This window comes from Lutjanus erythropterus, chromosome 8 (assembly GCF_056507025.1).
Source record: "Lutjanus erythropterus isolate fLutEry1 chromosome 8, fLutEry1.hap2, whole genome shotgun sequence".
NCBI lineage: Eukaryota > Metazoa > Chordata > Actinopteri > Lutjaniformes > Lutjanidae > Lutjanus > Lutjanus erythropterus.
The window spans coordinates 2,542,349-2,553,493 of NC_139324.1; the positions used below are offsets into that span (position 1 = coordinate 2,542,349).

Consider the following 11,145-nt stretch of genomic DNA (forward strand, 5'->3'; position numbering starts at 1 on the left):
ATCAAAATCAGAACCAGAATCAGGATCAGAATTTTAAACTTGACTTATATAAGTATATTTTACATTGACAGAGTAGTATCAATCACATTGGTATAGCTAGAGGGAAGTAGGGATTTGATTTTGCACTTCTTTTATGTCTGTACATTTTTGAATTAGTCAGTTTTTAATCGTATTGCTACATGAGGTGCATGATCCACAGGGAAATTTCCCATAATGAATGTCTTAGCTATAACGGTGAATCCTTCATCACCAAGTGATCTCTGTAGCTAATTGACTTTTTGCATGTAAATAAAGGAGGATGCAGGAAGCTGTTGTTCAGTCTCCTATCAGTTAGTTATAATTGAGACATGATACAAAATGAAAAACATATTTTGAGAAACTGTTGAGTTTCTCCTCCAGATATTATGACCACTGGCACCTGAGCAATGGAGCGAGTGGAGCAGCTGCAGCCCCACTATTAGACCGGGGGAACAAGTGCTTTTGTGTCCCCACATTTTGATGATATAACTTTGCAATTTTGAAACATGTGAGCTACTTCGAATGAAAAATAGTTCCTAACCATGATGAAATAATGTTTAATATTATCAGAAGGTGGGTGCACTCTCCCCAGAGCCAAACAGGAATCAGCAAATCAGGCAGTTACTTAAAGACTTAAGTTATTTTAGTCAGAAATCTTCATTTCTGAAACAGCTCTCCTCTCATTCCTTCTGTCTTCTCCCACTAAAATAGTACAGTTCACTAACAGAAGCTACTAACGAGCTGAGGAGACAAAATCAAAATCGTAAAGTTTGTACAGTAGTACAGTTTGTCTTTATGGATTATATTGATGCCGAACTGACAAGAAGGCTGTCGACATATGACACCTTTTATCTTGTGTTTCTAGAATTACGTAATTTCTCTGATATGTAAGGAATTGTTAGTATGTCATATTTCTTAAAGGGAGTTTGGTGTAATCTCAAATCTCTACTACAGAAAAAAAATCCTGCCATACCTCTCCTTGCCTGGCCCTAATCTTGCACCCTCACTTTGAACTATTACTAGGTTTTTATCTCATGAAATAATTCTTAAACTGAGGAGCAAAGTACACATTACTTCTGTAAAGTCATATTGTCTAATACTTTGTTGCGATTGATAGCGATATTCAGTATTATTGGCAGTTTAATGGCAATTAATCAATTTATTTGTTCCAGTTGACCCCAACAATGAAATAATAATGAGGTGGATATTGTACCTTTAAAGTGTTTACCTATTAAAATCCATGTGGCCACTTGTGATTGCTAACAAGCTTTCCTACGACTCAACTGCAGCTGTTTCTCACCATGAAGAAAGCTCCAGAATGAATCAAAGAGGATAGCTTACAGAGCCCTGTGGGAGGCCGTGATAACAACTCTCACTTCTTTAAATCCGTCAATTTAAGTCTGAGAGCCTGCAGACACTGGGCGAAATCTATTCCAGAGTCAGACCGAAGCATAAATATGTGAGGATATGAACCCATGGTGAGTTCAGAGCTGTTGTTGCTGAAGATGTTGAAAAGCAAAGAGGCTTCATTAGTCTTTAGGTGCTTTAGGGTCATGCATCCTCCAACTCCCTATAATGATACATCATTTAAAGGATGATGTACATCACAGCACACTATTTTGTAATGAATGCTAATGAAAATAATTGTGGGTTGCTTGCTATTTTAATGCTTTGCTGTTTTCTGGCTCTTACTCTGATTTGCAGAACCGAAGCCTACAGAGGTGTGTCTCAGTCCTGTGGAGGAGGGAACATGTCACAGTTCAGAGAGGAGGTTTGCGTACAACCCCATGACCAAGAGATGTCAGATGTTTTACTACAGCGGCTGCGGGGGAAACGAGAACAACTTCAAATACCGGAAAGACTGTATTATCAAGTGCATCAGGAGTAGAAAGGGTATGAGTCTGTTAAGAGATTATTTCAGAATTGCCTGTTTCCATTTTATGAAAACAAAAGTTGGAATTCATTATTTAGTATTGTTTAATTGTGAAAAAGTATAGCCTGCGTAAATGTGTCATTTTGTTGAAGGGACAGATACATATTTTTCGTCTTACCTGTAGTGATATTTATCATCTAGATTATTTTGGTGTGAGTTGCAGAGTTGAAAAGCTCAGCAGCAACGTCTCTTTCCAGAAATCACGACCTAGTTACTCCTTCCTTTCTTCTTTTTTTAATTAACTTTCTTTATTGGAAGCAATTACACAGACACCAACACAACAGTGGAATGTGATGAAGACTTCTTTTCTTTCCATTTTTTCCCTTCTTTTATCCCTTTATCCCTCCCACAATCTCACCCCACCCAAAGGAGAGTGATTATCTTTGTGCATCCATTAACATCCTGTTAAGAATACTGAGTACATACAACAAATACACCAGTTCCGAAAACAAATAAATAAGTAAATAAAATGGAAATATTTTAAAAAGTAACAAATTAGAAATAGTTAAAATATAAAATTAATAAAAGAAGGGGGGGGCTCAAATATCACAATCAGGCAGAGATGTCAAAGAGTCAACATGATTTAAGAGAGGTCTCCAAGTCTTTTCAAATGAGTTTAGAGAGCCATTGAGGGAGAATCTAAGTTTTTCAAGTCTAATGGACAGTAACAGCTCTTTCACCCACCTGTTGTGGGATGGAGGTTGAGGGTGTTTCCAATTAAGGAGTATAAGTCGCCTGGCCAACAGGATGGTGAAGACAAGAACAGTCTGCATGACTTTAGAGGTAGTAGGCTGCAAGGGGGCACCAAACAAGGCCAAGAGAGGTTCAGGAGGGTTAGGGTTAGGAGGTCAGGAGTGACAGTAGTATTATATGCTGTGCTAAGAGTTTTGAAGATTTCGGACCAGTATGTGGTATGTGGTCCTTCCTTTCTTCTGACCTACACCTGCGAACTGTATCTAGTTAGCTAGCTAACTCAGTGGTGCTAACATTACAGCTCAGTCGAGAAGGACGCAATTAATGTTTATATCCCGCTGAGCATGAGCCTCTCATCTAAGAGCAGATGCACACTTCTTTTTTTGGAAGAAAACAGTTGGTACATGAAACTGCTCACAACAAGGTCTGTGGATTATCTAGGGCTTGACCATATGGACAAAATAAAATATTGTGATACTTTTTACTTTGATTTTTTTAAAATCAATATTGTAACAATATTGTAGGGATAACTACTTGTGTTTTCATGCTCACCGGGGCAAGTAAAATGTCATGTTTGGCTAGTAAATCTGGCAACTCACTTGCTCAAACAGGCAAGTGGTAAAACAAAAAAAAAAGAACTAAACTATTTTTTTTTTTTTTAACTATTTTGATAATTTATTAGCCTTATCGTTTAGGATCATTTTCATGCAAAAAGACAGAAAATGCTGTTTTTTCCCTTTCAAATATGCTTTTCTCTTTGTTTATTATCATATTAAAATGAATGTGTTTGTGTTTAAGACTGAGAAGATGAGATATTTAAAGACATCACCTTGGACTTTGAAAAACTGGAATGGAAATTTTTCACTATTTTCTGACATTTTCTTACAGCTCTAGATTAAGAATGATATAAAACTAAAGGTTACGGTTATTGCCACATACATCATTATATAGAGTACAAGAGACAGTGAGATTCAGTCTCTACATTTAACCTCTCCTAGAATTAAGAACAGTATAAGCAGCTGCTGTGCAGCCGCCTGGAACCAACTCCGGCTGTACACCAGCGCTTCGGTCAGGTGTACTGAAAGGAGAATTGACCTGGCATACATGTTTTTGATGGTTGAGGGACCACGGCAAAAACATGAAAACTCTACACAGAACTTTATGATATCGATACATTGCCCAGAGCTAGGATTATTTTGCGTAACCGGATATAATTTCTGGAGAGAGATGTTGAGTTTTTCAGAGGTATTTTTTTGGTGCACACAAGTTGCCTGCACTCTCCTTCACTTATATTGGAGAGAAGGCAGTACGTCTCTACAGCTGATATCTCCAAAACTCTACATCTCACACCAAAAGTGTCTCGATCCAGGGTGGGAAATTATTCGTCAATTTTTCACAAAAAGTTGATCAGGCTGCCGTGGGCCAGAGACAAATGATATAATGTCCCAACAATGGCCAAATTTCTCAAAGTGGAATGGTCAGAAGTATTGAAGGCACTTCTACTGTTGTTCTCCCTTTTTGAATTACCATGTGATGAACTGTGGGCTAATACTTTATTGACAATGTCCAAAACCTGATGTTTTACAGTGTAGCATGCATGATGCATACAGGTTGCAATGATAATAGCCGCAAAAGTAGAAGACAAACAACATAAACAACACGGATGCACAGTGTTGAGTGAATAAAGTTACAGTTAAATATACATGATACGGTTATCATTACCAATGAACACAGCGCTGACCCCTTTCAAAATAAAGGTCTGATAAGGGTTTAACGGTTGACTGTCTTTGCTAGATTTTTTGCCGAGGTCTAAGCTAAATGGATGAATAGCACTGCAGGAAAATATGAACATCTGATTTTGAGGTGAACTGTCCCTTTAAGCAAGAGCAGGTGTAAGTAATTTTAATTACAAGTGTCTAAAATAACATATATTTTGTTGCTCTGTTCTGTTGCAGCTCATGGGAAGAAGATGATCCGAATAAGGAAGAAAAACATAGACAACATCGTTAATCGCTCAGTCTGAAGACTCTGCATTAAACAGTTGGAGCCCCCTGTATTTATGTCCATATTTTATTTTTTAGCTTCACTCACATCTATGGTTTTGTAGTGCACCAGTACTTGTGCAATTATCATCATTATCCACATTTTTTCATTATATCTCACTGACAAAAAAACATATTTGTTTTGCTGATGTCTAATATAGCAGCTCTCTCCATGTATGAATATTTTTCAATGTTTTTGTATGAACAATATCTTTTTAATTTTAAAGCATCTGTTATGATCATATTGATTTCACTGTTACTTTTATGGGAAACACCAAAGTCGGGGCAAGATTTTTGTTCGATAACAAAATGAATGCTCTGCTGCATATTTACCGTCTGTACAGCTGAGCAACTGAATGCTTTTCTACAAGCTCCACTGTTGTTAATCAATGTGAACAACAGCATTAGCAGATTAAACTGGTGGACAATCCTTATTCTGGGATCAACAGCAACAATATATAGAATCTTCTCAAGCACACACATTAATCAAGATGACCATGTCCTCGCAGCTATAAATCAATGTGAACGAGGTAATGACTGCTTTATTTTGTCAGATTAAGCGTGAACATTTTTTTTTTTTCCTTCTTTTTAATCAATGTTATGCAGTTTCATAAATCACTGTTGCAGTCCTGTAGGTGTTGTTGATGGGAGGATACAGAAGGAGGCAGTGTTGTGTAAAGTAAGTTTTCAGAGAGGTTGTCAGCACTGCCTCCGTTTTGGCTGCACAGTATTTGCTTCACTGTATTGTTTTATAATCATGGCTGTAATGTATTGGACTGTAAGAGTTTATATAATAAAGTTTAACAATATTCTTCTCTTTTCTATGGTTTTATGTCCCATCTTCTGCATGTTAATGCATGTAAATTCAATGTTTTTCACAGAAAAAAAGCAAGCAAGACAGAAAAAAAGGCTAGAAAAGATAAAACACATTAAAATAATATGATCACAGAGATCTCATAGCTTCCATATGCTTTAGAAATTATTTAAAGCTTATTTATTACTTATTCATCATATAAGAGGTGGTCATCGATACATCAAATACACCCCTGTTCTGCGAAAAGAAAGTAGTTCCTAAATGTAACTGGTCACAATAAGGTCTGTGGATTATTTTGAACAACTGGGTCATGATTTCTGGAAAGAGATATTGGCATTGAGTTTTTCAAATGTATTTTTTGTGCTTTGAGCACCACAAGTCGAGTGTCATCTATTTCCATTATTGAAGAGAAGGAAGACATCTGTATGGTTTATATGTCCCAAACTAGTCAACTCACACCAAAATAGTATAGGTGAATAAACAGTACTACAGGCCAGAGGAAAAAATACTAGTGCATTTATTCCATATGCACAAGCAGACAACAGTGCATTGGTAATAATGGTTCAGTTGAAACTGCTAACACAACGTCAGATGTTAAATTAATGACATCCAAAGTGCAGCCAGAACAAGAGGTGTAATGCATGTAGCCTCTGCATGTTAATGATGACGATATACATCCGTCCTGCTGTGCATTGGTTATAAAGTTCAACAGCCATGGTCAACATGTTCAACATGGCTGCTCAAAATGATCTCCTACTGATGTGCACTTCACTTCTTAATAGGTCCCATCTGGAGGCATGATTGTCGTGTTTGTGAAGCATTTCATTTTGCCTCTGCTTACTAAGTTGCCATCACAGTTTAGTTTGTAACTGCCAAATGGATGACATATATGCAGGCTACATACATGATCATGACTACATCGCAGGATGATATTGAACCATTTCAGTCAGCTGATATTTTCTGTATTTTCATTAAAAATGTTGCAGTATTTGGATGGTACTATTTAATTTAAAAAAAATATATATTTCTGACATTCCTTTGTGTGCCACTAGAGGGAGCTCATGCACCAGCAGTGGTACATGCACCACAGTTTGAGAAGGATCTTTAAGGATAAACAGCACAACAGGTAAGAGGGAAAATGTGTATTTTTGATTTTGGAATGAACCATCCCTTTAAGGTCTCCAACAGAAAACAATTTAGCAGCTTCACACACACTGCCTCTGAAATTATCATCCTTCCCATAGCCAATCTGTCGGACATGAACCACAGATCTATTACATGCCTTGCACTCTTGATAGCAAAGGACACTGATCACCCCCCTAAACAGCAGTTTATATTACTACCATGTGGACGGAGTTATGGGACTTTAAATTGGATCTGGATTGGAGATGGAGTTTTATCATTTCTGCCATAGCTGCCCTGAACAAACTGCCTCACAGACACTGCACTGACCTGAGACGTATGAATGCAGACATGACGATCTTATGTTTTGTCATTATCTGTATGTTTTTGTGTTGTGTTGGCAGTGGAAACAAATGTAAAACTAATCTTCACATGAGAACCCAATGTATGAAAATTACTGTCTTATGATCTCAACAAAAACAAAATACTGGATTTTTGTTTACAATTAATCTGTTAAAAATTAAAGGGTTTTAAAGGGACAGTTTAACTCAAAAATTCATATTTGTCCTCTGGTCTATTGAGCGATTTATCCATCTAGATTTTTTTGGCGTGAGATGCAGAGTTTTGGAGATATTGGCTAGGCCTTTTCTCTAATATAATGGGACTAAAAGCAGTGCTCAAAGCAGTAGTTGCAGTTTACGGAAGAAAATAGTTCCTACGCGAAACTGCTCACAATAAGGTGTGTGGATTATCTTGAGTAACCATGACATGATTTGACACTGGTTTCAAAATTTTTCAAATGCATTTATTTGGTGCTTTGAGCACCACAAGCTGAGTGACATTTTGTCCCATTATAGTGGAGAGAAGGCAGACATCTCTACGACAGATATCTCCAAAACTCCTTTAAAATCACTTAATAAAACCCAACTATGTCAAGCAACCTTGTAGCTTACGTCTTGTGTATTTTTCATTTCAGGGACTTTGAGGGTCTGTGTATATCCTAGATTTATCCAAGAATGTTTTGAGACTTAGTGTATTGAGATTTGAAAAAACTTTTGTCCAATAAATAAAGTAAATGATTTAGAATTTCCCTTCTTTTTGATCCCTGGCATTATGGCAAAAGCTTGTCTGAACGCATCCACATCTTTGTGTTGGGAAATAAAAATGGCAACAACACAATAGACCTTTTTCACAGCAGCCATTCTGACATGAGATTGTCGTGTAAACACAGGTGTTAGCAATGATACTAATTAAGGTTCCATTCTATTCAGGTCAAACAGCGTCAGGGTGCTGCTATTGTGTATCTTTGCTCACTGGAAAGGCTCTGCTACACCGAATTAAAAGGGTCTTAATTAGTAATTAGTAACGTGTTTACCCTGCTACTTCATATCAACATGGCTGCTGCAATATTTTTCTATTAATGTAGAATATCCATGTGAAAAGTGTTCCTCATAGTCACAAACCCACAGAGAGTTATAACTTGACTCTGTTTTGGTTTTATAGCCCACAACGTTACACTTTAATTTGGTCAGACTGCTCAACACAATGATTAGCAACTGCAGGAAGAAGCAGTTTTCAGTGAAGAAACTCTTAAAAACCCACTGTACACTACCTGCCCAGCACCAAACAGCAACCACACAAAGTTAGCAACTAGCTGGTGAACACAGTCGAGCATTTAGCAGCTACAGAGCCAGATAGCCAGCTTCCCATAAGATATTGGTGGATACCTACCATTTAGGGGATAACCACAGAGCATATATTAAATAATGTATGGAGCTTCCAGATTGGCCACGTGAAATCAATGTGCAAGTGCTTTAAACCTGCATTCTTTCTAATGGCCAGCAGGGGGTGACTCCACTGGTTTCAAAAAGAAGTCAGGTTGCATGTACTCTTATGGGAAAATGACCCCACTTTTCACTTAATGTATGATTTCAGTAAACAGTTTATGGTCTCAATTGCTGGTTTCAAGTCTTCTTCAATACAGCATTCATTTTCTGAGTTATGGCCCCATTCAGAGAAAAAGAGCTGATACAGCAGAGTATGATTTATGGTTTGGCTACCTTATGATTGACTAGTTGCTCTCACTGCACATAGGGCTCACAAAACTCAGATCACACCGTAAAACCTGACAGTGCTGATCAAGTATGGATCAATATTATGTTACCACATTGCCTATTTCTTGTCTCAAATGTTTTCAAAAATGTGATTTTGCGTACTGTTTAGCTGTAATATGAGAAAGATTGTGGCCAGACAGGCTGCCATTATTTCCTGCTGAACAGATGAGCTCAAACCAAAGACCCTCCAAGTTGCTTTACGTCATGGCACGTCATGGCACATGTGTTCTGGCTGCAAAAAACAAAGATGCAGACCCCCATAATGCTAAACTTGGGACTTCAAAATGATAGTCAACAAACCATTGGGTCAATTCAGGATATTTCATGTCACAGTTGGTGCGGACAATAAATATGTCCCCTGTCTGTTGTTGCAACATTTGAGAGCAACAGAGACACAGGCAGTATCCATAACCATAGTAAAAGCTCCTGCCTCCTGTTTTCACAAGAAATCAACACTAAAATCCTGGTTGGTTCTCACTGGGTTGGGTGATGTCATGGTTGTGTCACACATGGGTATGACCAACTCAGCTTTCTTTACAAATAAACAAAAATCTAAATAACTTTAAGTTGTATGATGTCTGTTAGCCTATTATGTTGCAAGGGAGTTCGGGAACCTTACACATGTCCTCAGTATTTCTAAAATTGTGGTTACGGCCCTGCCTTTCTTCATCACCCATTTCAAAACTACTAATGTGGTCCAGCTGCTAATAGCTGTCAGCTGGAAAAATGACAAGGTTATAAAAAAATGTACTGAATGTCTGAAGTGCCCATGAGTAAGCCACTGCATCCCAACCAGCTGCATGGAAGCTGTGCAGACTGAATCTGACTGTATGAACTGTATGAAACACATTTTTACAACACAAACTGCACTTCCAAGTGTGTGTTAGACAGACATGGGAATTAACTTCGCAGAAATACTTTGTTACTGTACTTAAGAAAATTTGTCAGGTATTTTGTAGTTTATGTTAGTATTTCTTTTTCAGACAACTTTTTACTTTTACATTTTAAAACAACTACCTGCACTTTTTATGTGTTACATTTTCAAAACAGGCTTGTTACTTTAGTTTTCAGGCAAGACGAAAACAATGCAAAAAGACCTAACAAGACAAAGACGACACGGCAGATATAACAACATGTAAAGGTGTAACAAGGTAAAAACGGCATAAAAGAATTAGCAAGACTTATATGACAAAATGAAAACGCCATAGAGGATGTAACAAGACAAAAACAGCGTAACAAGATGAAAATGATGTTAAAGATGTAACAAGACATAACAAGATGAAAACGCCGTTAAGGACATAACACGACGAAAACAATGTAACAATATGAAAATGATGTAAAAGATGTAACAAGACAAATATGATGAAACAAGATAATACAAGATGAAAATGGCATACAAGGCATAACAAGATAAAAACAACCTAACAAGACAAAAAGAGCATAACCAGATGAAAACGATGGAACAAAATGGAAATGACATAAAAAGACAAAAAGGATGTAAAAGGTGTAACAAAATGAAAATTATGTTACAAGATGAAAACAATGTTACCATACCTAACAAGATGAAAATTACATAAAAGACATTAGAAGACAAAAACAGTGTAACAAGACAAAAACAAGACAAAAGATCTAACAGGGTGTAACAGGGCATAACAGGATGAAAATGACTTAAAAAATGTAACATGAAAAAATGACGGAAACAAGAAGAAAATGGCGAAAAAGACGTAACAAGACAAAAATGATGTAACAAGACGTTACAAGATGAGAACAAGGTAACAAGATGAAAGTGTCATAAAAGGTGTAACAAGACGAAAAGTAAGTAAGAAGATGAAAACAACGTAACAAGACAAAAACAAAACAAAAAATATAACAGGATGTAACAGGACAAAAATTACCTATAAAATGTAACATGTTGAAAACATCAGAAACAACATGTAACAAGACAAAAATGGCGTAAAAGACGTAACAAGATGAAAACAACATAAGACAAAAACAAGACAAAAAATGTCATAGGCTGAAAATGACTTGAAAAATGTAACAAGACAAAAATGATGTAACAAGAAAAAAATAAGAGATGGAGGCTTGATTGTGGAGAAAAGGTGAGGTTCAGTTAGCTTTGTACACAAACTGCCAGTATACATGTCCACCAGAGAGCAACTTTTTATTTTTGTATTTTGTGTTCAAAGCCTGTACTTTTTTTTTCAGTTTTACCTTAAGTTAAATCAGTTCTTCTACTTTTACCGGAGTCATTTTTACATAAGTATCTGTACTTCTATTTGAGTACAGAACGCGTGCACTTTCGCCACCTCTGGTGTTAAGAGTGTGGGAGTTTTAGTGGCAAACCATCCTGCACACAGAGCCCAGCTCCGTGCAGCTCCTCAGCTGTGGTGATGTAACAGGAAGTAGTGG

The 11,145-nt window shown here is 37.0% G+C and overlaps 1 protein-coding gene across 1 annotated transcript in view; it reads left to right on the forward strand.

Annotated features, from left to right (window-relative positions):
• tfpia (tissue factor pathway inhibitor a) overlaps positions 1 to 4,670 on the forward strand; it is a 75,289-nt gene extending 70,619 nt beyond the window's left edge. Inside the window, exons 6-7 of the mRNA XM_084724237.1 lie at positions 1,723 to 1,911; positions 4,600 to 4,670. Coding sequence (XP_084580363.1) covers positions 1,723 to 1,911; positions 4,600 to 4,667 — 257 coding nt within the window. The 3' untranslated portion in view covers positions 4,668 to 4,670. The remainder of the gene's footprint in view (positions 1 to 1,722; positions 1,912 to 4,599) is intronic.
• Positions 4,671 to 11,145: the final 6,475 nt, after the last annotated feature.